This window comes from Pseudorca crassidens, chromosome 2 (assembly GCF_039906515.1).
Source record: "Pseudorca crassidens isolate mPseCra1 chromosome 2, mPseCra1.hap1, whole genome shotgun sequence".
Taxonomy (NCBI): domain Eukaryota; kingdom Metazoa; phylum Chordata; class Mammalia; order Artiodactyla; family Delphinidae; genus Pseudorca; species Pseudorca crassidens.
The window spans coordinates 110,632,822-110,659,529 of NC_090297.1; the positions used below are offsets into that span (position 1 = coordinate 110,632,822).

The following is a 26,708-nucleotide window of genomic DNA, read 5'->3' on the forward strand; positions in this document are numbered from 1 at the left end:
TCCCTCCCTCAGAATCCCATGCCTTCCCTAACCCAGAGACTCCACAGCAAACCGCCCTCCCCGCCCCGCCCAATCCAGCACCTGGGATAACATCCCAGGGATCCTGGACTGTAGGTCTGGGGGGAACTCAGCCCAACCCTAGTGGCCTTCCCCACCTGAGGGTAGTGAAAGGGAGAAGGCAGGGGAGTCTGTGTGGGTCAGGAAAGAAGGGGGCAGTGCTGAGAGCCAGAGTTCCTGGACTCCTTTCCTAAACTCTGAGATCAAAGCATACCTCCCAGTGCCCCTCCGCGGGTCTCCTTCTAGGCCTCCTATGTACTTTTGGCCTCCACTGGGGTGTCTGTAAGTGTCTCAATCTGGGGACCCCTCTGAGGCTATCTCGATTTCAGGGTTTCTCCAAGATGGAGGTCTCTAATGTCTCAGTCTGGGGGTCCCTCTGGAATGTCTCAGTCTCTCACTGTGAGGGAGCCCCTCTGGAATGTCTCAAATGGACCCTCAGAGTCCCAGCCTGGCAGTCCCTCTGAGGTCTCTCAGTCCAGGGGCCCTTAGATGGAAGGTCTCAATCTAGGACCCTTTCATGGTGTGTGATGGGGAGATTGTCTCAGCCTAAATGTTCCTCTGGACTCATAGCTGCCTCAAATGATGGACACCTGACAGTAAGGCAGTGACAGTCCTTGGAAGGCAGTGCCTGCTGGGCTGCCCCACCCCTGCTCCCTCTGGTGGCAGACAGTTCAAACCACATGCCCCTCTAGCCAAGAAGGATGGGGAGAGCAGCACTTGGGGGCCCTAAAGTTCTGCTTCCTGCAGCACGACCGCCACCCTCACCCCAGTCCTCGAACCAGAACCCTGTGTTCATCCTTCTGCTTCACCCCTGCCATGGTAGGAGGGAGGAGAGGAGGGTCCAGGGTTCCCAAGCACCCGTCCAGAGAGGATCCTGATTCATTACAGAGGCTCTGGAATTTCAACCCAGTTCTACCTATTCTTGTCTTTGTGACTTAACCTCTCTAAAATCTGTTTCCTCATCTTTAATACAAGACTTAAAAACAGTACCTACCTCAACAGGCTGTGAGCATTAACTAAAATAATACAAGAAAATGTTCAGCCCTGTTCCTGGCACAGAGCAAGCCCTCAACACCTGTTCACTGCTATCATTACCATCCAATGACACAAACCCCAGGAATAAGAAAGTGGGAACCAAGACCAAGCCCCTGAGACCTGGTGGGATATAAGTCACCTCACCTGCCCCAGAGATCTGTCTCTACCTTTCAGATATTCATTCATCAACCATGTATTTATTGAGCACCTGTCCTGTACAAGATCTGATGCTGCAGAGTATCTGAAGATGAATAACATTCCTGGTCCTCAAGGAGCTCGTAATTTTTGGACCCAACCTCAGGTGGGGACAGAGCTTTCCCACCCCCTAGTCTCAAGAGAAGAAATCATCAGGGTGGGTGTGAGTAAGAAACATCTTTGTTTCAAGGAGAAAGCTTTATTTGTGGGGAGTGGGGTACTGCCCAGCCCCGCCATGCCCACCCCCATCCCGGCCAGCCGGCTTTACTTCTTTCGGATCTGCAGGGCCTTCTCCTTCCTGATCTCCTTGGCCAGCTCCCCAATCAGTCTCCAGTACTCGTTGAACTTGAGCTCTGAGTCCTGATTCACATCCAAGCTCTTCATCTTCTCCTCTAAGGAGCCCACATCCTGAGGAGACACCACAGGGAAGAGTGGGGTTAGAAACGAGGGTTCTGACACAGGGAGGGAAGAATTGCCAGTCGCCACTCCTTTCCCTCAGAGAGCACTAGGATCTGCCCCAAACCTTCAGGACGAAGCTGCAGCCCCAACACGGCACCGCCCTGGTGCCCAACTCCAGGGGGAAGCAGAGGAGGGAAGTGGGGAGCCTGGTTATAGGGTTTGCTGTGGTCTAAATATACACACCATGGCGGATCATGTACCATAAGCATGATGTCACTGAACGCAGAGAGGGGAAGAGCTGCACACAACGGGCCTTCAACGGCAGGTATGGGTGGGCTCCAGCATGCCGCTGTGCCAGCCCTGGGATAAGCCCAAAGACACTCGGGGAGCCCTTGTAGGCATTGACTCACTCTGACCACCCACAGAGTCTTCTCAGGCCACACTCCTCCTTTACAGAAAGCTGGAGAAGTTCACAGCACTTGGCTGTCCATTTGCATAATCCTAGTGTCTTCTCATTCTTCCAGTTGGGTCACTAGCCTGGTAGATCAGAGGAATGGCGAGGACACAAGGTATATGGTTTCCCAGGGGGCCCTTGGCAAAGTCTCTCCCAGCAGACCTGTGAAATCTAAGGATATTCTAAGTTGGACCATCGTGATCAAAGGATTGGTTGCCAGGTAAGTAACCACAACCAGGAAGTTGACTGTAGAACAACGGATCCATGTCAAACCAGACAAGGGTGCCTCAGGAGGAGCTCATGCTAAACATTTGAATCAACATTTGGAGGAAGGCAGAGAAGGCTTGCCAAACCTATAGATGGCACAAAGCTAATTTATAGAAGAGCTAAACAAGACGTTTTTTAAAGCTACAATCATGCTTATTTATAAAATACTATAAGCATTGCCAGTGGAAGGCAACGATGCCCAGTGTAACACACAGATGGAGGGGGAAAACATACAATTAGTCAAGAGAAAGAAATAAAAGGTAAAATTGTTGGGAAAGAAGATGCAAATTCACCTCTTATATTAGCAACTATATAATTGTATACCTAGAAAAAAACGAAAGAGTGATAAAGGTTAACATTTCAACCAGTGTAAGCACTTAATAGTGCTGACCGTTCTGAGCATATGCTGAACACCCTACATGCTTTACATCATTTAATCTTCATAATCTGCTAGGATGAAAGTCTCCTGAGCACAGGGACCTTGTCCGTCTTGTTCACCACCATAATGCCAGTGCCTGGGAGAATGTCTGGCACATAGCGGAGGCTTGTTCACCACTATAACCCAAAGCCTAGGACAGTGTCAGCACAGAACGTAGTAGGCACTCAATAAATACTGACTGAATAAATGCAAGACCAATCCAACAAGAACAGTATTACTATGAGTCCATTTCACAGATGAGAAATGAAGGCTCAGAAAGATTAAATAACTAACCCGGGATGACAAGCTAGACCCTGCATTTGAACCTAGATTGTCTGACTCAGAGCTTATGCTCTTACCCACTAATCTGTATTTCTTCCCCCAAAAAACTATTAGAAATGATAAAGTATCAGGTGACAATATTAATACACAAAAACAAATACCAGTTTGAAAATATAATATGAAAGATTCCACTTAAAATAGTAAAAAATAAAATAAAGCACTCAGGAAAAAATGTAGGACTCTATTAAGCTTTTGTGAAGAAAACTGAACTGAAGGATATGAAAGAAAACAAGAATAAATAGAAAAACATACTTTTTTTTACAGAGAAAGATTCAATAGTGTAAAGATGTCAATTTTCCCTAAAATAACATTTTTATATAATCCCAATTAAAATATTTACAGGATTCTTTTTAATATGATTAAATGTTACTAAAATTCTTCTTGAAAAATCAACATGTGGGATCTACTGGTAAAATTCTGAAAAAAAAACAATAATGAGGGAGAACCAACCCTACAGGTTATCAAAGCATATTTTAAAACCACAGTAATTAAATGAGAATGTTTCTAAATAATAAACAGATCAATGAAACAGAATAAAGAGCCCCAAAATATACATGGGAATTGAATAAATAATAAGTGGGGTATTTAACATCAATAAGAAAATTTTAATAATAAAATAAAGTCTGGGAGTTTTTTTAATAAGTTAAACTGAGGAAGACCTTTCTAAACATGGCATAAAACACAGAAGCCATTCAGGAAAAGTTTGACAGATTTGACTACATAAAATTTTTTATATTCTGTATGGCAAAAAAGACCAAAAACAAACTCAAAGGACGAAAAGGCAAATTAGGGGGAAATGTTTGCAATGCACATAATAGACAAAGATTATTTTCTTTATTTATAAAGAGCTATAATAAATCAATATGAAAAGAAAAACACTTTGATAAAAGAAACAGGCAGTTCACAGAAAAGGCAATATATATGCCTATCAAAAATATTTTTTAAAGTTCTATTTCACTCAGAATTAAAGAAGTGTAAATCAGAAAAAGACACCATTTCCACATATTAGATTGGCAAAATTTAAAAGCTCAGTAAGGGTTTCCCTGGTGGTGCAGTGGTTAAGAATCCGCCTGCCAATGCAGGGGGCGCGGGTTCGAGCCCCGGTCAGGGAAGATCCCACATGCCACATGTGCCACAACTACTGAGCCTGCGCTCTAGAGCCCGCGAGCCACAACTACCGAGCCCACAGGCCACAACTACTGATGCCCGCGCGCCTAGAGCCCGTGCTCCAAGAGAAGCCACTGCAATGAGAAGCCCGCGCACCGCAACAAAGAGTAGCCCCTGCTCGCTGCAACTAGAGAAAGCCTGCGCCCAGCAAGAAGAACCAATGCAGCCAAAAATAAAATAAATAAATAAATTTATAAAAACAAAAAAATTAAATTAAAAAATAAACTCTCAGTTAGACCCATTTGGGGCAAGGATGTGGGAAACAGGCAGTCGCATGCATTGCTGTTGGCCATGAAAACAAGTGCAAACTTGTTGGGAGGCAAACTAATAATATCCATAAAAATTAAGAACAAACCTTTTGACCTAATATTTATACTGCCAGACATTTACTCTATAAACATTTTCCCTTTAGTATGTAAAGATATATCAATATAAACAACGTTTGCAAAAGGGAAAAGTGAACACAAGGGAAATGTTCATCAATAGAGGATTGACTACATAAATTTGTGTTAAGCTACATATTAGAATACAGTACATCATTTTTTAAACTGGGAAAACAGCCTATATGCATTGTTACATTTTTAAAAAGCTATTTGTAGAACCGTAGGTAAGATGCATTTATTCATTCACTCACTCAACAATTTTTACTTCTTTTAAACTTTTTTACTATCTCACTTATTCCCTCAGTATTTTTTTTTTTTTTTTTTTTTTTTTTTTTTGCCGTACGCGGACCTCTCACTGTTGTGGCCTCTCCCGTTGTGGAGCACAGGCTCCGGACGCGCAGGCTCAGCGGCCATGGCTCACAGGCCCAGCCACTCCGCGGCATGTGGGATCTTCCCGGACCGGGGCACGAACCCATGTCCCCTGCACTGGCAGGCGGACTCTCAACCACTGCGCGACCAGGGAAGCCCTCTCTCAGTATTTTATTGAGCACCTAACTAGGAGTCAGACACTAAGTGCTGGGGATAAAACAGTGAGCAGATTCCTTTCCTTTATAGAACAAGAATGTTTCCTACATGGAAAGGAAGAAAATTATGTTACTTCTTGGTAACGTAAAATTGTATAATGGAAGTTAAGTTGTGAAGGAAGTGTTCTGAAAGAAAATAGCCCAAGGTAAAGGAACAGAACACAAGGAGGTGATCTCTGTACTCAGTGGTGAAGGAAGGTCATGCTGAGGATTTGCCATCTGAGCAGAAATCTGTCAAACGAGGAATAAGCCTAGCAGATACCTGGGGTATGAGCATTCTGAACCAGGAGAGGAAAAGTAGAGACAGCATAAAGTGGAGAGTATAAATAACTCTCACTGCTTTTGAGGAGTTTTACTACAAAGGGGAACAGAGATGTAAGGCATAGCTGGAGGGAATTATAGGGTCAAGGGAGGTTTTCTTTTAAGACGGGAGATAATACAGCATATTTGTAAACTGATCAGAACAACCTAGTAGAGACAGAAATTTTGATGATGCAAGAGAGAAGAGGAAGAATTGAGGGCTTCCCTGGTGGCTCAGTGGTTAAGAATCCGCCTGACAATGCAGGGGACACGGGTTTGAGCCCTGGGCTGGGAAGACTCCACATGCCGCGGAGCAACTAAGCCCGTGCGCCACAACTACTGAGCCTGCGCTCTAGAGCCGCGAGCCACAACTGCTGAGCCTGCATGCCACAACTACTGAAGCCCACGCGCCTAGAGCCCGTGCTCCACAACACGGAGAAGCCACCGCAATGAGATGCCTGCACACCGCCACGAGGAGTAGCCCCTGCTCTGCGCAACTAGAGAAAGCCCGTGCGCAGCTACGAGGACCCAATGCAGCCAAAATAAATTTAATTAATTAATTAATTTTAAGAAAAAAAGGAGGAAGAATTGAAAGAGTAACGTCTTTAAGTAGGTGAGAAGGGATGGGATTTAGTGCAGCAGTGGAGGGGCTGGCCTTAGCAGCAGAGACAGATCATTCGTGTTAACAGGAAGGAAGGCAGGAAATGTGCTGATCGGTTGGTAGTTTTGGGGAGGAAGCACATAGAAGTTTCCCGATGGCTTTTATTTTTCTCAGTGAGAGGGAGACTATGAAAAGAGGTACTGGAGTTTAAGGAGAAAGGAAAAGTTGTGAAATAATCACCTGAAAGAGCTGGTAAATGAATTAATAGGGAAATGTAGAAGAATTTCCAGGTATTGCTAAGGGTCCTATTGGGGGCTGTGGTTATAGATTTAAAGTGAGACAAATCAACAACATGGCAGTGCATTTTTCTCTAGCCAGATTCAGCTGTACAAGCGCAGACACAGAACGGTGGGTTTCACCAACAAGCTAATGAAGCTGAAATGTTGGATTTAACCTGGGTTGGGATTTTGCCAAATAACTAGGACAGAGAGAAAGAGAATCAAGGGAGTTGAGCAAGTGATTATAGTGGTGAGCCTTAGAACCCAGCTGAGTAATAAGGGAAATGAGGTCTCGAGGGATGGTGATGGAAGATGAAAAAGTGATAGGGTCAAGAGACTGAAGTTCCCAGTGGAGTCAGGAAGTCATGGAGTGGAGGAACTAGATAGAGGAATAGAACTGGAATGACAGGAGGCGGCAGACAGAGAAAGAGAGGCCTGAAATTGAGATTTTGGAGATGGCGCATTGGTAATGACAAGACCTAAAGAATGGACAGGGCAGCAGAGTGGAGGGGCAGGGATGCTGAGGTGCAGGAAGACAGAACCTTTGAAAGTAAGGAGTTGAAGAAATTGAAAGGCCCAGGGACTTCCATGGTGGTCCAGTGGTTACGATGCCGTGCTCCCAATGCAGTGGGCGTGGGTTCGATCCCTTGTCTGGGAACTAAGATTCCACACGCCGCGCAGCGCGGCCAAAAAAAAAAGAAACTGAAAGGCCCAGGTGTTGAATAAGTTGCCTGTGTGGATACTGAAGGTAATGACAGTGGCAGTGATGAGAAGAAAAACAGTAAAAGCCAGAAGCTGAAGCGCTAGAAGGTGTGCGATTAGAAGGGTGGCACGTGGTACATACGAGCTTCCAAGGAGTTGGGTGTCTTAGGAAGGAGAAGTGGGAATTCCCTGGCAGTCCAGTGGTTAGGACTGTGCGCTCTCACTGCTGAGGGCCCGGGTTTTAACCCCTGGTCGGGGAACTAAAATCTCACAAGCTGCACGGGTGCAGCCAAAAAAAAAAGAAGAAGAAGAAACGAAGATCTGGAAGTTGCAATGAAAAGCAAAGGGGTCACTATCTGCATTTCCTGGCCCAGAGGGAGTCGGATTTGGAAGAAAAACCAGTCATTATTTGACAAGGCTACAGGGAATGCTGTACTTTCAGGGCAGAGCCTGAAGTTTCCTGTGAGAAGAGGAAGGGAAAAGTCTAAGGATGTAGGAGATATTGCAAATAATAGACTATGAATTTCAGAGACTAGTTTGTGTCGTTTTTTTTTTTAATCCATGTTCACACACTTCTATGTGCCTTTGAATTTTTAGAAAGGATGTAAAAGAAACTGTTAACAGCCTGGGATGATGTGCCAACCCAGAGCGGATGAAATGTAAATCCCTACTCCATCCTGTGAACAGGAGACAAAGAATAATCCTGTCAGTTGCATTATTGAGGGGATTCCCAGAGCGGGTGGGGAATAATCACAGACCACTTACAGGAACCTCCTATACTGAGATTCTATGACTCCATTAATTTGGCTGTGTTTTGATTTTTGACAAACCCTTTCCCATAGCTGGGCCTCGGTTTCTGTATACGTGAAGTGAGGAATTTGGACCGTGTTTTCTCTTGGCCTCCTTCTAGCTCTGATGGCCTATGAATCTCCTGGAAGCCAGCTCTGGGTCCAGTCCTGTGCTGGGGAAATGAGACCAGAGAGGCACAGAGAGACACCACGAGAACCCAACAGCATCATCTGATGGGAGCACAAAGCCCAATACAACACTCGCGTTCACACAGACATAATATTACCTAACTATACACACACCAGGCAAGAACGCCCAGAGCCATTTACATGTGCAGTCATCACACCCTCCTCCACAGTACACCTGTGGTCACCTTATCATGCTCAGTAATATCTCCTCATATACACAGGGTCCCACAGCCACTGGCTCCCAAAACCTCACACCCAGAGACCCCCACCTACCTTGAGCAGGTGAGGCAACTGCTGAGTGACCAGTTCCTTAAACTCATTGATGCTGAGGCTGCCCTTCCGGCCCTCCTGCCCTGCAAAGGTGAAGAAGGTGGTGACCACAGTCTCAATGGCCGCCTCCAGCTCAGTCAGTGGTTCGGCTGCCATTAGGACCCTGGGGCTGGAGCTGATGTCCTCACAGGGCTGACCTGCAGGAGGGGGAAGAAGAGAGCGTCAGGACAGGCCAGAGCGCCCCTGCCCTGGCGCTGCCGCTGCCGCCTCAAGCCTCTGCCTGGAGGAGGCCTCAAGGGGAAGTAGGGAAGGGACAGGGACACAGGGATGGAGCTTGGGGCAGGGGACCAGGCAATGGTACCTCAGTGTAGGTGGGGGAAGAAATGTTCACTTCCAGAAACCCCTTCCTCTCTAGGTCTCACAGTCTGGGGGTCCTTTTGAAGTGTCCGTGTCTCAGGGACCCGTGTGTGGTGGTCCCTCAGTCTGGAGACCCCTCTGTCTGGGAGCAGGCTTTCAGTCTGGGGTCCTTCTTTGGAGTCCTCTCAGTCTGGTGGCCCCTCTGTGGGGTTCAGTCCCAAGGGTCCTTTCTTGGAGCTTAACCGGCCTCAAAGGGTCATGGGGTTGTTTGTCTCCAAAGCTTGTTTGCGCAAGGACCTGGGTCTCCACCCGCCTGCATTGCACCCGCCCCGGCCCCCCCCCCCCCCCACACACACACACACTGGCTGCTCTTCCCAGCAGAGAGGCCGGGGTCTGGCAAACGCCCAGCTGTGGTCAGGGCTGGCTTGGTCTGGGCAGACCCCGCCTCTCTGTCGTCCCGCTCGCCCCTCCCCTCGGGGGCAGCTGGGCAGAGTGCGGAGCCCAGGACCCCAGAGCCCTCCCCGCCCCCGTCTCCCAGCAACAGGTCCTGGATGGGGCTCCGCTGACTGCCCGCGCCCAGGAGGGATTTGGTACTGGCACTCACTCACAGCGCCCGGAGTGGAGGGGCTCGGCGGGGGAGGGAGGGGACGGGTACGGCTGGGGCAAGGGGGCATGCCCAATCATCCTCCCTTTTCCCACCCACCCCCTGCCCTCTGCAAGGACTGCTGCTGGATTTCCCAAAGCCACTTCCTGAATCCCAGTCTGAGCCGGCTCCAGCGTAGGAACCTGGGAGGCCAGGGCGGAAAAAGGCTCCCCAGGAACCCTCCAGGGGTAAGGGTTGCGACTCACCGGGGCAAGGAGATGGGATGCAGCGAGGCAGGAGCCCTAGGGCTGAGGTTTATAAGCTTCCCTGGAGGGAGGAAAGAGCCCCTCCCAAGCCCGGAGGTGTCAAGTTTCCGTCTGCATTCTGAAGAGAGGAGCGCGCCCAGTCACGCCTCCCGCCCGGCCCTCCCCACCCCAAGCAATCAGGCCTGGAACCCTGGCCCCACCCAACGCAGCCCACCGCAGCCTCCACTTGGTGAGGGGGAGGGCCCGCCTGGAGCTGCCTGGCCAGATTCCACTCAGCAGGCATCCTGGGGTCCCATCCCTCCCAACACGGGGAGCCTGCTGCCCCACTACACCCGCCCCGTCTGATCTGGAGTATGTATGTTGGGGCGTGGGGAGGCCACTGTAAATTCAAAGAATCAACTGAGGGAGCTCGGCACTGAGAGGTCCCATCTAAGAAACACCACAAGAGGGCCCCTCAGAATGGGATCCCACCAAGGACCCTGCAGCCCTAGACCCCTACAGAGGACCCAGACTGAGACCCCACAAACAGAGGGGGACACAGGCCGAGCCCCCGATAGAGGAGACCCTGGATTGAAATCCCGCAGTGGGGTCTCAGGCTGAAACCCCTCGGGGAGACTACCAAGACTAAATTATTCACTGAGAAGTTCCCTCGCTGAGCCCCTCAGCCAGGTGCGTGTACCTCTTCCTAGCCTAGCAGCATACCCAGTACTGCGGGAGGCCGGGGGAGCCGAGAAGGCCTCTGAGTGTTCCTTCTTCCCAGGACCTTTCCCACCTCCCTTCCTCCTGGGCCCTGCCTTTTGGGACCCAGCGTGGGGGGAGGCAGGGGAGGCTGGAGAAGAGGACACAGGCCAGCCTGTTCCAGCCCAGGAGACAGAGGGCGCCTCTGTCCACTCCTGGCCCCTTGCCCCACTGGGTGTCTGTCTGTGAAGGGGTGGAGCCAGTGGGGGGTGTCGGCGGGGGAAGGACGACTGAAGACAGGTCTCCCCACACAGCTCCGGTAGCCACATTTGCAGCTTCGTCTGTCTGTCCAGAACCTGCTCCCAGGCTGACAGTGAGTATCCTGCCCCATCTGCCCTGGGTCCCTGCCCTGGCCAGCCTTGTGGAAAGGGGACTTCAGCAGGGCTCCAAAAGTCTGGGGAGGAGCTCGGGATTTGGGGGAGACAGTGTTTGGAAGGTGGTGAGGGGAGGCAAGTGAAGGTCAGAGGGAGATCTGGGAGCTCAGTGAATAAGGAAGCCAGTGGGGAACGCAGCCACTGAGTTTCCAGGAGACCAGGCCCTCCTCCCACAGAGCTCTCACGTGCCCCCGCAAGGCTCCCTCCATCTCCCAGGTGCTGGGGAGGAGACCCAGCTCTCGCCTTGCTTCCAGCGGTGCAAGAATAAGAAAGCAGATGGACCAGCTCCTTCTGCCCACCCGCCCCCCGCCAGCCGTGGTCTCTCTGCCACCCCACCCAGCCTTGCCAAGAGCTCAGGTCCCAGGGAAGTTGGGGGGCGGGGGTGGCAGAGCATGAATCATGTGATACCAGGAAGGGGGCACTAGGGTACTATACCCACTCCCACTGTCCCTTCATGTGACCTCCCCTTTCTCCTCCTCCTCTTTCTTGGCCCAGTTTCTCCATTCTTCTTTCCTCTCATTCTTTCCCTTTGTTTTTCTGTCTGCCCCCTCCCTGCCAAGAATGGCCCCTACGCAAAATCCCAGGCTGCTTGAGGTCTCCGGGAAACCTCTATGTGCCTCTCCTGGATGGGGCTGATAACTGAGCCACCAGCACCCCTCCCTCCGCCCCCCACCCACCCCCCAGCTTATCCCCTCCATCAGCCCCGGCTTGGGTTCCATCTCCCCCGTGTCTCTGTGACAACCGCTTCTCACGTCCGGAGTTCAGGTGACATTCACAAGGGCCCCATTGAAGAGCTAGGATGTCATCCGATCAGGGCCCATTGTCCAGCCCCTCAGGTCTGGGGAAGGATGGGGACACCTGATCTGAGACACCTGAGCTGCCCCCTGAGGCTGTGGAGGGGCCAACCGTCCCAAGGCCAAGGGAAAGAGACCCCCTGGCTCGGCAGTCCCCTCTCCTCAACAGACCCCTCCATTTTTCCCCTCCTCTCCCCCAGCCCCTTGGATTCAGAGGACCTCATGCACTCAGCCTTTATCTCCCCTAACACATACCAGCCCCATTCTCCCTGCTGCCATGTCCCCACATCACCCAAGTTGGGCCTGGGGGTGGGAGTGGCAGGGACAAGATCCCACAAGTGTCCTCTCCCCCTCCCTGGGAGCCCTGGCTCCAAGGAAAAGGCTCAGACATTCCTCTTTCCTTTCCCACCACCACACAGTAGAAGGGCTGAATCTGCAGAGAAGCAAGACGAACCAAACTAGAGGTAACAGAGGGAAGCCAAAGTGACATGTTCAGGAGAGAACAGTGTAGAAGGACCAAGAGAGGCCCCCAGTCTGCTGACAAGAAACTCAGAGGCAGTGAGACGCCCCCGTCCCCATGAACCTTGGGCCACCCACTCAGACTGCCACCCTATCCACCAGGCCGACTAAGGGCACCAGATTGACTCCTTGCTCGGGGTGGGCAGCAGAGTCAAGGCTATAGAGGGGAGCCCAGCCCACCATCCCCAACAGCAGATCTTGGCTGTGCTGGGCAGGCAAGTCCAGGGTAAAAATAGAGCCAGAGGAAGCCAGGCCGGGTCCTGTGACCACCCCTACCTGCCTGCCCCACCCTCCTCAGTGTGCCGGCAGCCAGGAGCAACTGCGAAGTCCACTGCAGGCCTCTAGAGCCAGCCCAGATCCAGCTGTTCTACCTCCATGCCCAAAGCCCTGCTTCCCTCTGGCTGGGGTGTGGACTGAAGGGCACAGAGAATGAGGCTAGACTTAGGTCTGATCAGTTGTGGGGGGGCTTCGATCTCATGGCTCTTTGAGCTGTGGGCCCCTACCCCAACCCCAGCTACCCCAGGCACGGTCCCCAGCTCACTTCCATGGTGGGACGTGGGTAGGTGAGCTACAAGATGGGCTCTGAGCTGGAGACGGCAATGGAGACTCTCATCAATGTGTTCCACGCCCACTCGGGCAAGGAGGGGGACAAGTACAAGCTGAGCAAGAAGGAGCTCAAAGAGCTGCTGCAGACGGAGCTCTCCGGCTTCCTGGACGTGAGCACAGGGTGGGGGCACAGGGTGGAGTGGGCGAGGGGTGGGGGAACAGAGTGGGCCCCTCCCTGCCACCTCCCCATCCCACCCCAGCTCAGCCCAACCATCTCCTTCCTCTCCCAGGCTCCCCTACTCTTCTGGGTTCAAGTCAAAATGCCCTGATTTACTGATCACCTGCTAAGGGCTTGTGTAGATGCATCAGTAACAAAACACACCGTCTAGCAGGGAAGGACTGACACTTGAAAGTAAACCTTGAACACCAGGAAGCACCCGGGGCCTTAACAGAGGTGCCAGAAAGGATTATGGGAGAATATTAACCTGACTGAAGTGGACGGCTTCCCCAAAGAGGTGGCACTCAGGCCCCTGGCAGATCATTAGGGTAAATGTAGACATTTTAGGAGGAGGTGTAGTATCTGAACAAGAGCGTGTGAGAAAGCAGATGGAGCGTGCTCGGTAGTTTTGACAGGACTGAAGGATGCAAAAGAGAAGCCAGTAGAAAGTGTACCAGCTTTGAGATTTTATGAGACCTGGGTTCAAATTCTGGTGCTGCCACTTAATAGCTGTGTGACTTTGGGCGTGTTCCTTAACCGTCGACTGTCAATTTGTTTCTTCTCTGGAATGGGACTAATGAAAGCTACTTCATACTATTTGTGCTAGAACTAAATGAGACAGTGCTTGTAAAGCTCCTAGTGTAGTGCTTCTCACATTGTAGGCACTCAACGTATGGTAATTGTTTTTATTATCCTGCCTTGTTAAGGAGCTGATTCTGTAGGCAACAGGAAGCCATAAGTATTTTGTTAGTTTTGAGGACAGCAGCGAGAGTCCCATAATTAGAAGTAGTTCTCTCTCTTGCTCATCTCTGCCTCCTTCTCCCCAATCAGCCAGCCCCCATGCCCCTGACTCAGTGCTGTTCATTTCCCTATACGCCTACCTCTCCGTCTCCTCCCTCCACAGGCCCAGAAGGATGCGGATGCTGTGGACAAGGTGATGAAGGAGTTAGATGAGAATGGAGATGGAGAGGTGGACTTCCAGGAGTATGTGGTGCTGGTGGCTGCCCTCACAGTGGCCTGTAACAACTTCTTCTGGGAGAACAGTTGAGCAGACGGCCCCAGTGGGCAGCGCCCTTTGCCTCCACCCTGCCATGCCTGCCTCTTCACCCTGCTTCCCCCTCACCCCACTTTTCCCTCCCCACCAACAAGGGCGCAAGAGTAGTGGGCCAGGCCTGCAACTCATCTTTCATTAAAGGCTCCTCTCTCACAAGCCGCCAGCTGCTGTCTGTCTCCTTTGGGGTATGGAAGTGGGTGGGGAAGTGAAGGCTGCTCACTCCCAACTTGCCTTATTTGGGGAGGGATCTTATTTTGAGAGAGGTCAAGGGGCCATTACATCTTCCTACTTAAGGAATGCTCAAGGCCCAGGAACATTGGGGTTCAATGTCCCAGCTGGAAGTGGAGGAGACATCAGCTTCTCAGATATAAAGCCAGAAGAATTTCCCTTCAACCTTCAAAGAATATTTACTGAAGACCTACCATGCGCTAGACATCCTATGGGAACTGGGGACACAGCAGTGAGCAAAACAAACACGACTCTCAACATCACATAGGTAAAGTCCAGTAAGGATGCCAAAACATACACACATACATGCTAGGAAGGAAAATGAAAGGATCTGATGCACGTGATTGGGGTGGGGGGGGTGTTGAAGACGTGTTCGTACACTCATTCTTCAAACATGCGAGCCTTTTATTGTGTGTCCAGCCATAATGAAAATCCCGCATAGGTCTACATCAAAATCCACATGGATGGCAGATGGCGAGAGAGGACACAGAAGGGGGAGCGGGGACGCAAAGGTCCCCCCCAAATAACTATTTAACGATGTTCAGGCCAAGTTGGGGAGGGAAGTGAAGAGGAAAATATGGACGGGTGGTGATGAGTGGTGCAGGATCTAGCAGAGGTGTGCTCCCAGCACTGGCCCCCAGGCCTTGGCTGGGGCGTTTGCAGCAATCTGCAACTCTCTGACCGGGGCCAAGGCAAATGATGAGGGGAGAGCCAGTGCAAATTACCTGGGCCCAGTGGTCCACAAGAGAGACCGAGGAGGGACTTCCCTGGTGGCGCAGTGGTTAAGAATCCACCTGCCAATGCAGGGGACATGGGTTCCATCCCTGGTCTGGGAAGATCCCACATGCTGCGGAGCAACTAAGCCTGTGTGCCACAACTATTGAGCCTGCGTGCCACAACTACTGAAGCCCGCGTGCCTAGAGCCCGTGCTCTGAAACGAGAAGCCACTGCAGTGAGAAGCCCACGCACCGCAAGGAAGAGTAGCCTCCATTCGACACAGCTAGAGAAAGCCCACGCACAGCAACAAAGACCCAACGCAGCCAAAAATAAATAATAAAATTAATTAATTTTTTGAAAACAAAGGGGGAGAGAGAGACCGAGGAACATCCGCATAAAGAATTGTAGTCCGTCTGCCTTAGCTTGAGGGGCAGAGGGATGTGCCAGGAAATATGAACATCTTTTTCAGGGGGACCGAATCAGCCCCAGCGACCCAAATTACTAAACTGCAGCCCCCTTAAAACCCGGGAGCAGGGACTTCCCTGGCGGTCCAGTGGCTAAGACTGCACTCTCAATGCAAGGGGACCAGGTTCAATCCCTGGTCAGGGAACTAGATCCCACATGCTGCAACTAAGAGTTCACATGCCACAACTAAAGATCCCGCATGCCGCAACTAAGACCCAATGCTGCCAAATAAATACATATTTTTTAAAAGCTTTAAAAAATAATCCATTTTCCAAAAATAAACAGAGCTGTGCCACTTGGTCACGCCCCTTCCTAGGCGGAGGGCTGAGTTTAATACAGACCAGGACTTTGCTAAAGCCCCGCCTTCTCCCTAGGGCTCCGCCCTAATCCCGCGCAGGCGTGGCACAAATTTTCCCGCCCCTTAGTGGTGCGGCGGATCTGTCGCCTAACGTAACTGCGTCGACGCCATTTTAGCCGGTCCCTCTCCGCACTGGGTGTGGCGGCCATTTTGTTTTCGACACCGAGCGGGAGTTGAGGGCAGCCGCTGTGGTGAAAGGCAGGAAAGGGCAGGCCGGTTAGCAAGCGGACGGGCCAACCGGACAGCCAGCCAACAGCAAAGAACTAACCTAGCAATCTACCGCTTAACACATCTAACTAACCGCCCACCAAGTTAACCCGAGCCCCTCCACCGTCAACTCAGGTTCGGCCGGCCCCCGGCCCGCCTGCCGCAGCCGTGGTGGCAGCCCCGGGAGGAGCACTGGCGTCCGTTTCCTTCGGTACGTGTCTGTGGTGAGGAGGGCAAGAGTCCTGGGGAACGGAGGGGTCCGGCGGACGCGGAACGGGAGCTGGCGGCATGTGGAGGCAGACAGGGTGTCCGAGATGGAGGCCCCGGAGGGGGCGGAGCCCCTGAGAGGGAGGCGGGGGAGACCCCGAACTGGAAACCCGCCGCGGGATTGATGGAAAAGTTGGGGATTTGATAGAGTTAAAAAAGAATGTTGTTTGGTGGGTTGAGCAATGTCGGCGGTCCTGACAGGGCTTTGAGAGGGAAGGGCAATCAAAGGAGGACTGCACGACCTTAGGGAACGTTGGAAAGTAATGGCGGCTTCAGGGTTAAATTTGGTGGAGCGCTCCCGGGAGCGAACTCCCAGGTGAATGCCCATTTAGGGAAACCTTGCCTACTCCCTCCCTCCCCCAGCTCCGCAGGCCCTTGCTAAGTCTCCTACTTGATTTTGAAACTGGAATGCTTGTGTCATCTCTCTAGATCAGTGGTTCTCAGTTGTGGCTGCACAAGAGAAGCACCGAGGTAGACTTCCCCCCCACACCCTTCGAAGTAGACTTTTTTTTTTTTTCCCCCTTCAAATTGCTGATCCCCGGACCTCACCATCAGAGATTGTGCTTTAAGTAGTTCGGGCCCAGTCTTCTGTGTTTTGTTGTTTTTTTTTTTTTTTAAAAAAAAAAAAAGCCTTCTTGCAGCCAAGGTTGAGAAGGATCGCTCTAGATGAAAAGCCAAACTCTTAACACTTTTTTGGCTGGGTCTGAGTCTGCCATTTTGGAGGCTTGGGCAGATATTTTCTGGCCTGTGGCCTTGGAGTTTATTAGTTAGAGGTAACTAGCTTCTTAAGTTTAAGCACCTGAAATGAGTTTTGGTGTGATCGTCAATAGTCACTGATACAGGCCTTTTCATTCATTTTTGGTTTGGGCCTTTGGCACTTGTTGCAATGAGGTGGTCATCATTCTCATTTGCTCATTCTGTCCATTGTCCTTTGTAGATTCTCGGGATTTGAAGATGGCTGCACAGTCAGCGCCGAAAGTTGTGCTAAAAAGCACCACCAAGATGTCTCTAAATGAGCGGTGAGGCAGCCAACAGCAACTTCAGCTCGTTCATAAGAAAACATTACTTAAATTGGCCCTGGGGTCCAATGCACAAAAACCGGTTTTAAACTAAATACCAACAGAAGGCTACAGACCTCTGTTCTTAGTTGCATCGTATGTGGTACACAAAACAAATTGGGCGGTTGTTTCAAAACCCCTTATCAGTAGATTTTTATGTTATGCTGTCTGAAATATTTATCTGGTGGGATGTATTTTAAAAAGACTCCTCACACCCTCCCTTTTCTTCACTTTTTTTTTTTTTTTTTTTTTTACATTGATACAGGGGTGGTGCAGCTCGGTAGCATGGTACCTTAGCTGCAGTAGGCTTGCTGCCCAGTCCAAGGCCAGCAGTGTTGTGTCTGGCCTGTAAGAGGCGGGTAGCAAGCTATGAATATGTCCAAAGGCCCTTGAATGTCATTCTTGGGCCTTGTAAGAGGCACTCGCTTTGCTCCATTTCACTTTCTTTCCATTCTGCTTTTAGTTTGTTTTTGTTTTCAATTCTTTTACAATTGAACGTTCTTCTCTTTCATTCCATTAAACTTACCTTGACAGGAATAATAGAAGAGTGTCTTCACAAGCTCTTAAATGATTAAACTAATCTTAACTTTTTCAGAAGTAATCACTTAGAGTCAGAAAAAGTAATCATTTGACACTAAGAAAAGTTAAGGCATTTAAAGGCACTTTCTGTCTCTGAGAGCTTTGTTCATTGAGTGCCTTCGACCAGTGACTTTATTAAGTTAATGTTAGACCACTAAAAAATTTACTTATGTTTGTTTGCCTTTTCTGAAGCATATGTACTTCTCTTTATCCCTTAGTGATACACTAATTCTCCATATTCACATTACTACGTGAACAAATACATGAGAGAATGTGATATGCTCCTATAATTTATGTGGGTGTATCATTTCCATGGGCTTTGAAGGTGCTCTAGTCCTTCCTTATATTTGCCCTTAAAATGCACCCTCAGGTCCCCGAAGGTTTTGGCTTGCTTTGTCTGTCTTTGAAACTACATCTTCTGTCTCTTGTCATCACATCTGCTTATTGCATGCTTTTCATACTTTCTACCTCTCTAAAAGCCGTTACCTGAGCCCTTGTTATCACTTTTGATTGAATGTGCTACACTTAGCTGCATTTCTAAGTTTCTGATTCTTGCAAGTTTGTGGAAGCAGAGGAGTCTTTAACCCACATCAGCCTTGATCTAAGTGTACCACTTTACTTAAAGTTCGTGGGATCTGGAGCTCCTGGTCTAGCAAGCCATGAAAATGCCAATAAATGTTTTGTAATAAAGCGTTTATTTAAACATCCATTTTGTTCGACCTTGAAGCTTTACTAATATGCTGAAGAACAAACAGCCGATGCCAGTGAATATTCGGGCTTCGATGCAGCAACAACAGCAGCTAGCCAGTGCCAGAAACAGAAGACTGGCCCAGCAGATGGAGAATAGACCCTCTGTCCAGGCAGCATTAAAACTTAAGCAGGTGAGAGAATGGGTCTTAATGCGCCAGAAGCAGCTGGTGATCCCTGTCAGGTAGTCCACTGAGGCTGTCAGGACGCCATGGATAATTACGAGGTGGCTCAGGGCAAAAGCTGAACTTTTCTGGAGGAAAGAGAAGTTCAGAGAATTCCCATTTTGGCAGGTACCAATAAGTAACTTTTTGTTGTCTTTCTCTTTTAGGGAGTTTGCCATCAAGGTGGCCTGTTTCTTTGTTATCAATGAGTATTAATCTCTTTTGTTCTCTGATCCTTTGCCCTTAAAATAGATTCACTGGCTTTTTCCACAAAGAAATTTTGGTTTCTGTTTTAGATGATCTTCAAAAAATCCTTTATTTCTCACTAAATGGTTTACAAATTAGGGAAATGATTTTATTCTTTCTTCCCTAATACAGGGAGTCTGAAAGGCCTCTTAGTCAAAGGTTTTCAATGCTAAACAGTAGAAAGAGTGGGGTGACCCTCATCTCCACAGCACCTAAAGTTTTGTCAGTAAAGTAGAGCGAGAACACTGAGTAATTTAAGAGTTAGCGGTTCTCTTTCAAATTTCCAGTAAGAGATAATCCTATTCAGATCTGAAATAAAACCTGCTCTTTATTATTCATAGACTTTATATGCAAGTCCGGACAGTGACTGTGGAAGGATATGTCCAAGCTGTGGCTGGGCGTCTGGAGGGCGGTGCCATGCAACTGTAAGGACTTTAACTGGTAGCACTGCATGGCTGTGCATAAAATCAGCAGTTAAATATAACACCCTTCCACCCCCACCCTGAACCATTGGGCTCACTGACCAAAAATAAACAAGGCCTTCTGCTTCAGCTACCTTAAGCCCTGGAGTGGCTGCATTCATCCTAGACTCAGGAAAGCAGTAAAAGGTGCCACTGTTTTCTAAGAGGAAATACTAAAAATTGTTGAAGACAGGTCTCTGACATATTATTCCGAAGGACCTTTTAATAAGAAGCTTGGGACAGAGGCTGTGCCGAAGAAAGTAGCCTCTAGAGCACTGCTGTCCAATAGAACTTTCCACGGTGTTGGAAATGTTCTATATCTGTGCTCTCCAACACAGTAGCCATTAGCCACATTGACTGTTGAGTGCTCAAAATGTGGCTAGTGCCATTGAGGAGCTTAAATTTTTATTTTTGTTTATTTATTTTTTAACTTGTAATTTAAATTAGCCACATGTGGCTAGTGGTTACCTTAGCATATAGCACAGCTCTAGAGTGGAAACTGAATGATACAGTTGACATCCTTCAGCTTCTTTTCAATATTAGAGACTAGTATCGGTGGCAGGTAAGGGATGGGAAGAGAGAAGAACTTCTAAGTACTATGCATTCTCCCCTTAAAGCACAGATCTTGGGAGAATGTACTAGGGATGACTAAACACAAGAGACTTGTAGAAAGAAGTCCTGACCTCATGTTGTTCAGAGCCTGCCCCTCTGATTAGAAGCAGTTTATGATCTCATGCTAGAAAGCTAATAATAACAACTCGCAGCATATGGTTGCAGAGAAAGTCGTTTGTAGTCGTTTGTGGGTGAAGCCTGAGGACACATAATTTACTTTCGTTCATACTGACTTACGGCGTTATAGGAGAACAGGTTTGCTAGGGCTTTGGTGGTGTTCAAGGCTACACAGTCACCCTTTCCTCTGAAGGAATTTAATTGTCTGAGATGTGGTCTTTGCAGTTTCTCTTTGAGGGACAGATTATTGAAAAATTTCTATCTATGGTATGTCCTTGTTCTCAAATGTGGCCCTGAGTTTTATGATTATAGCTGAACTGTCTTAATTCTAATGCAGGTTTGGCTAGCTTTCTGTGGAGATACGTTTGAGTTATGTGTTTATTTTGAATTTAAAGTCATTATACTGAATTAATGGATCTGTTTGCAAAGGTAGACATGGAATTACAGCTATTTAAGATATGTAAGGAAAGGAGATTTGACTTTTTTGTGTTTATTTACATCTTAAGGTAAAAAGTGGACCGTCTGGAGATAGATACTCAGAGGAAAAATGGAACACACTGGCCTCTTTGACTGAGAAATCAAATTTGTTCTTAAGTCACAAGAACTCAAATGAAATTGTAATTTAAACTTTGCCCAGAGTGTGATGAACTTCCTATGGTGTTTGAGTAAGCCTTTGAAGACAGTGGTAGTCCTTGGGCAGGTATGAATCCAGTCCTGTCATTGTCAACTGGTGGTTCAAAAGCAGCAGAATCCAGGATTTGAAATACAGTATTCTTATTAAAACTTACGTTCCAAGTAGTGGTATATGACTTCTGTAGCCAAACTAGTGAGGTAATTTGTGGTGATGCCAGTTTTATGGGACCATACTCAAGCTTCTTAGAAGCTCTGGATCAGAATTCTGCTTGTTTTCTACCATGTTCTGAGGCAAAGGCTTGGTTCTGGTTTGGGATCCTTAGGACACCCCATGCAGGTTTATCTCCCGCCACACAGACATCTCACTTGCTTCTTTTTCTCTGCACTTTGAGTTGCTAAATCCCATTGGATTGCTTTTTTGATCTCAATTCCCTAACACCTTTTCTTCCAGAAGAGCTTAAAGCAGCGCCTGGGTAAGAGTAACATCCAGGCACGGTTAGGCCGACCAATAGGGGCCCTGGCCAGGGGAGCAATCGGAGGACGAGGCCTGCCCATTATCCAGAGAGGCTTGTCCAGAGGAGGACTTCGTGGGGGACGTGCCACAAGAACCCTACTTAGGGGCGGGATGTCGCTCCGAGGTCAGTGCTCTGTACCTGATAATTGTCGGGCCCCACCCCCTTCCCTTTTCTCTTGGGCTGCTTATGGACACATTTGTTTAACATCTTTAAGCCTGAATTTGTATTAATATAATTAATAACTTTTGAAATGACGTGTTTTTAATAGTGCTGCATGTCTTTTATCGATACCATTCCTTTTCTGATAATGTGCAATGGTGAGAGGCTAGGACCTGCGTTACAACAGGTAATTCATGTCATCTCCATTCCATTTTAAAACACCCTGCTGCTGCTTGAATCAAAGCACATTCGAGTTCTAGAAATAAGTCAAATCTAAGAAACTTCTTGGCCTGTTGGCCTATATCTTAATTAATCATCTCTGTTCCTGGTTCTAGTGAAATACTCTATTACATCTGGAAAAAAGAGGACAAGTTGACCAATAGCACTTAGCTATATGTTACATTTTAGGCACTGTTATTCTGTTTTCTGTATAGTTCTTGTCCCCTACAAAAATGTATTGAGAGCAGGAACCATATCATTTATTTTTAAATCTGCCATAATGCTAGGCACCTACGTGTAATTATTCAATAGATATTCATTAAATGTATGTACTTAACTAATTGACTTAACTCCCAGCTTCTTCCAAAAGTGGATTTGTGGTCAGACTTGTTGAATTGATTGAATAAAGAGCAGCTTAATCTTTTCACACTCAGTGTGCAGCTTGCCCCACCCAACCTAAAAATTAACTGAATTAACTCTCATTTAACCCTCACCGCCTTCCTTTGGTTAGAATCTACTTTGTCTCTCTTGGATTTACCTGCATATACATTGTATGCCTCCTCTCCAAGGTCAAAACCTGCTCCGAGGTGGACGAGCCGTAGCTCCCCGAATGGGCTTAAGAAGAGGTGGTGTTCGAGGTCGTGGAGGTCCTGGGAGAGGGGGCCTAGGGCGTGGAGCTATGGGTCGTGGCGGAATCGGTGGTAGAGGTTAGTCAGCTACCAACTTCAGAGACTAGCTTCCCCTTATTTCTCTCCCTTCAAAACTCAGAGCCACCTTTCTGCACAGCTTCAAGTCACAGGCAGGCTTATTTGTTTGTCTTGTTTGTTTTATGAAACTGGCTTATTTTCTAAATTCACATGCTGGTAATGTGGAGGTCTGTCATGGGTTTTCCAAGAACAGTCAGGTATGTGTTACAGAGCCAGATTATATTCAGACTTCTTTCAGGCTCTTGCAAATTTAAATTGTATTGTTAAAAATGACAGAATGGTCAGTTTGGCGTTTTATCTTTTTCTGTCCCTGACCCACCACCACACACCCCACCCCATAGCTCAAAACCCACTTTGAGTCTAAGAAGAGAGAAGAGGGAGATGTACAAAAATGAAGCAGAGTTAAAGAGGATGGTGAGACTTGGAGCTAGGTATTGACTCTGAAACCAAGTAAATTCAAGATAAAGTTTGTGTCTATGCGAAACCAGAGATGACTCTTTTTGATCAAAGTAGAAAAAGCAAGATGGTATTGTGTCAGTTAACTAACTGACTCTTGTTGATAATCTTACCTTGAGACTTAGTGATATTTGTCCTGTGACCTCATGGCCCAGACTGGAAGAGAGTTTTTAATGGTGTTGCTGTTAATGCCAAATCTCATGGGAGTTTTCTGGCTTAGAGTTTAGTGGAAAACTCCCAGCAACACCTGTCCAGGAAAAATAATATATATTCTTTTAGCCCCTGGGTATATTTGCTTTGGTCTTTTTAAAGTGTGTGGTGGGTCTTCCATAATTTATGACCTTGAAGTTGCCAGGGGATAATAACTATTGGGAAAAGAAATTTGATAACAGAGGGCTTGTTTTCTTCTCTCGCATTATATGTTGCTTGGCTTATTGAGTGAAGTACAAGCTAGTTTGGGTTTCAGGATGAAATAGCATGTTTCCAAATTATCTTGACTTGGTTTCTGAGAGAGACATCACAGGGATTGGGCGGGGAGGAGTCTGAAGTAGCTTTTCAGAAAGCTGGGTATGTTTTGTTAAGTGAATTGAAACCACCTCTCAGATAACCATAATTGTTAAAATGTGAATAGAATCGGGAGATAGAAATGGCTGGGACTACTCAAAATGTTTTTCCCCAATTCCCTTCATTGTTCCTATGTCAGAATAACTCCTCAGTCTCCTGACATAGGATCAGTTCATTAGGTTTGATAAATTTGAGGAGACGAGCTAATTTTTCAGAAGGATCTCCAGTAAAGTTTAATTTGAAAACTGTCTAGCTTCACACCCCTGTTTCTCTGTGCCCTTGTTACTTCCTCCCTATCTTGCTAAATGGGGTTATCTTTAATGTACTTGTATTTTAATTGTAAACTTATAGCGAGTCTCAAATTTTAGTTTCTCTGTCTTAGGAGAGATTAAGAAATTTTTAATTATCAGTTAACTATATTCCCTTACTTTGTTGGTAGAATAAAAAAAATGTAAATAGCATATAGAGATGAGCATGTAATAAGGGATTCATTATGTGTGCTTTCCATGTGTTGCTTTCTACCCAGTGTGTTTCCTGTTTTTCCAGATTTCTCCTCTTGCCCTGCCCTTCAGCCTTGCTCAGCTAGGCCCCACTGCTCTAAGGGGCATTTACCATAGCACCAATTAAACTTACTTGTAACTGTTTTTCTTGTTTTTCCCTTGGGCCAGGTCGGGGTATGATAGGTCGGGGAAGAGGGGGCTTTGGAGGCAGAGGACGAGGCCGTGGACGAGGGAGAGGTGCCCTTGCTCGCCCTGTACTGACCAAGGAGCAGCTGGACAACCAACTGGATGCATACATGTCAAAAACGAAAGGACACCTGGATGCTGAGTTGGATGCCTACATGGCTCAGACAGATCCCGAAACCAATGATTGAAGCCTACCCACCCTCCTGTGAGACTCTTGTTAAAGTCACACATCTGTAAATAACCTTGAGATAACAGATGAGAAGAAACTTGATTGATGCTGGAAGGACCTACCATAATAGGCTATGGACTGACTCGCCACCAGTTTGTGCATTTAGTGTGTTCCTTTTACTTTTTGATACTGTGTTGTATGAAACCCTTTTTTCCTCTGACTTGGGTTTTGTTTTGTTGTCGTTTGGGGTTTTTTTTCCTTCGCCCAGACTTCTCTTTGAACATGAATGTGTTGGCCTTGTGGCTAGTACACCCTCTTCCCCGCTCTGCCTTCCCTCACTTGTCATATGCTTTGGCATTCTGACATTTCCTCTGTTCATCTCCCGTGAAAAAGTCCCAGAAAGAGCCCATCAATGTCCCTCCTTAATATCTAGGTTTCTGAGATACAGTTCTGTTCTGCATCATCTTTAAAGAGCCTCTTAAAAGTGTTTAGAAAATGTGGAGCTCAAAAATGCATTCTGCCACGCTGATGTTTTAGTAAAGTAAATTAGGAACTTAGACATAGCTACAGGGCCACCTAACAAGTTACACACGGTAGCAGCTCTGATTTGATTAAAGTTATTACCATGTACATTTACACCACATAACCAGTGTACTGGGTCAGGTATGTGCACTTTCTACCCTGGAATGAGATTTATAAACTTTTCCTCTTGGCTTTGCATCGTGCCCAAAGAGGGTATTTTTGGATTGGCTTACACCTGCAAAAGAGTGGGGAAAGCCATTTGGTTTGGCAGATGCTTCAGAAGGGAAAGGGCTGGAAATTGATGGCAGATATCTGGTGGGAGGGGTCAGAAGATATCCACGCTGAAATGCTGTTATGTTTATACCAGGCCGATCTTGGGCTTCATTCATTGACTTTGACCCTTATTCCCCTTGAAGGTTTAATTAAGTTCAACCATTTTCTGTCAACTGTTCCAGTTTCAGTAGAATCTTTTGTTTCTGGTTCATTATAACAAACTGTTCTCTGAAATCTAGTCAGGACTTTCTCTTTATTTGTTGGGCTCTTTGAAATATTATGGCCACTATAACAATATTTTGATATACCCCTTGTAGAGTTGAGAGTCCTTCATAGTTGTATTAAAATTTGGGGTGGGAGGGGGATGTGACTTTGGGGCAGAAAGTGAACAATTTGCCCTCTTGTGAATAATCCCTGAGGTAAGATTAACCACACAAAGTAATGTACCAACACATTTGGTCCATAGGAAGCTCAAACATAATGGTCTCAGGAGGCAGTTGAGGACCCCGGCCCTGGTTTCCCTTTTCCTCTGTGCTGTTTAGGGAAAAGAAGAAGCTAACCACCTCTAATCAAACCAGTTGCCATTGAGCAACCTGGTACCCTAAACTGTTGGGAGGTTGTGTGTTATTGTAGACTGGAAAGCAAATTTTGGCCAGGACAACCTGAACTTGAATCCCATTTGTATGACCTGGGCTACTTAACCTCTGGATTGTGAAGCAAGTTTAGTTGTAGAAGGGAGAGCTTGAAAAGACCATGCAGTGTTAGGACAGAGCCATGCTGACATAACCAATCAGACCTAGTTTTGAAGTGTCTGTACTGTAACTACTTACTCTTAATAGAAGTGGACTGTGAGACTGGAGGTCTTTAGCCCAGACAAGTATTTATAAACCTTTCATCGGAAAGAGTGAAAAAGGTATTTTTGTGTGGGCAAGGCCGATTTTAAGGATAATTCCTTAGATGCCAAACTCCAGTCAGCCCCCAAGGCTCTTCTGTGGGAGAGGTGCTGATTGGCAGTGGGCAGGCTACCCCTTGCGAACTTCACATCCACTGGTAGCCTTTTGTCATCTTCCAGGGCCTCCAGAACACCTTTGGGAGAAAAGGAGGGAGCTGCAAGGTGAGAGTTTTTCTATCCCCCAACCACACAATTTGGGGTGACCCGTCTCTGGGATTTTTTCCCCAGCCCCGTCCTTCCCAAATACTTTGACCCTCCTTCAAGGTAGCTAACAGGTATGTGCCCTCAGGATATTTTTAATCTGGTGGCTTTTGGTACCACTCTCCATAATCCACTGAGATCCTCTGTGTAAGAATAAGGAGTGAAAGAGGCACCACTTTTGAAGCCTATGCAAGGGGTGGGGTAACTAGCTGAGGTAGAGATGGGGAGGGGCCAGCAGTATGAGTCTGGGTCTCACAGTGCCCAATTCCAGTTCCATGGAGCCCACAGGAGATCACCCCGTATACTTTTGGCAAGGTTCCAGGCTAAAAGCAAAGTGTTGGAGTCAGGAAATGAGAGGTGAGGGGTGTACTGGGTGGCAGCAAGTGTCTGAGGCCTCCCACCACCGCCAGTCCATCTGCTGACGTAATTCCCTTGTGAGGGAGAGGTCCATTTCAGAACAGAGCTCCTGGATGCCTCAGCCCCTAGACTAAGGAAGAGAAGCTGGGGCCAGGATACTGGGTCCTTCAACAAAGGGGAACTTGCCGAGGT

General features: G+C 47.7%; 3 protein-coding genes across 11 annotated transcripts; 2 read left to right on the plus strand and 1 right to left on the minus strand.

Moving 5' to 3' along the window:
* Positions 1–1,466: 1,466 nt before the first annotated feature.
* Positions 1,467–9,769, minus strand: S100A13 (S100 calcium binding protein A13). 2 transcript variants are annotated; one of them, XM_067727844.1, is made up of 3 exons: positions 9,636–9,769; positions 8,433–8,626; positions 1,467–1,695 (listed from the first exon to the last, which is right to left on the minus strand). In XM_067727844.1, the coding sequence occupies exons 2-3, from the start codon at positions 8,583–8,585 to the stop codon at positions 1,552–1,554; spliced, it is 297 nt and encodes a 98-aa protein (XP_067583945.1). In that variant the 5' UTR covers positions 8,586–8,626; positions 9,636–9,769; the 3' UTR covers positions 1,467–1,551. The 2 variants fall into 2 exon arrangements, with proteins under 2 accessions (XP_067583945.1, XP_067583946.1); XM_067727845.1 differs by lacking the exon at positions 9,636–9,769 and adding an exon at positions 8,791–9,096.
* On the plus strand, positions 9,359–14,033 carry S100A1 (S100 calcium binding protein A1). The gene is made up of 5 exons (XM_067727846.1): positions 9,359–9,376; positions 9,507–9,617; positions 10,628–10,686; positions 12,624–12,776; positions 13,728–14,033. The coding sequence occupies exons 4-5, from the start codon at positions 12,636–12,638 to the stop codon at positions 13,869–13,871; spliced, it is 285 nt and encodes a 94-aa protein (XP_067583947.1). The 5' UTR covers positions 9,359–9,376; positions 9,507–9,617; positions 10,628–10,686; positions 12,624–12,635; the 3' UTR covers positions 13,872–14,033.
* Positions 14,034–15,754: 1,721 nt separating this feature from the next.
* Positions 15,755–25,244, plus strand: CHTOP (chromatin target of PRMT1). 8 transcript variants are annotated; one of them, XM_067727836.1, is made up of 8 exons: positions 15,759–16,063; positions 16,549–16,617; positions 17,057–17,138; positions 18,484–18,637; positions 19,255–19,338; positions 21,188–21,374; positions 22,199–22,336; positions 24,025–25,244. In XM_067727836.1, the coding sequence occupies exons 3-8, from the start codon at positions 17,074–17,076 to the stop codon at positions 24,228–24,230; spliced, it is 834 nt and encodes a 277-aa protein (XP_067583937.1). In that variant the 5' UTR covers positions 15,759–16,063; positions 16,549–16,617; positions 17,057–17,073; the 3' UTR covers positions 24,231–25,244. The 8 variants fall into 8 exon arrangements, with proteins under 8 accessions (XP_067583941.1, XP_067583942.1, XP_067583937.1 ...); XM_067727835.1 differs by having other exon boundaries at positions 16,549–16,590; XM_067727834.1 differs by lacking the exon at positions 16,549–16,617.
* The last annotated feature ends 1,464 nt before the right edge of the window (positions 25,245–26,708 follow it).

Coding starts and splice junctions, on each gene's coding strand:
- S100A13 (XM_067727844.1), bottom strand. CDS start 8,585: ATGGCAGCCGAACCACTGACTGAGCTGGAGGCGGCCATTGAGACTGTG. Junction 1,696..8,432: donor AGTTGCCTCACCTGCTCAAG/GTAGGTGGGGGT, acceptor GTGTCTCCTCAG/GATGTGGGCTCCTTAGAGGA.
- S100A1 (XM_067727846.1), top strand. CDS start 12,636: ATGGGCTCTGAGCTGGAGACGGCAATGGAGACTCTCATCAATGTGTTC. Junction 12,777..13,727: donor AGCTCTCCGGCTTCCTGGAC/GTGAGCACAGGG, acceptor CTCCCTCCACAG/GCCCAGAAGGATGCGGATGC.
- CHTOP (XM_067727836.1), top strand. CDS start 17,074: ATGGCTGCACAGTCAGCGCCGAAAGTTGTGCTAAAAAGCACCACCAAG. Junction 17,139..18,483: donor AAGATGTCTCTAAATGAGCG/GTGAGGCAGCCA, acceptor TCGACCTTGAAG/CTTTACTAATATGCTGAAGA. Junction 19,339..21,187: donor GAGGGCGGTGCCATGCAACT/GTAAGGACTTTA, acceptor CTTTTCTTCCAG/AAGAGCTTAAAGCAGCGCCT.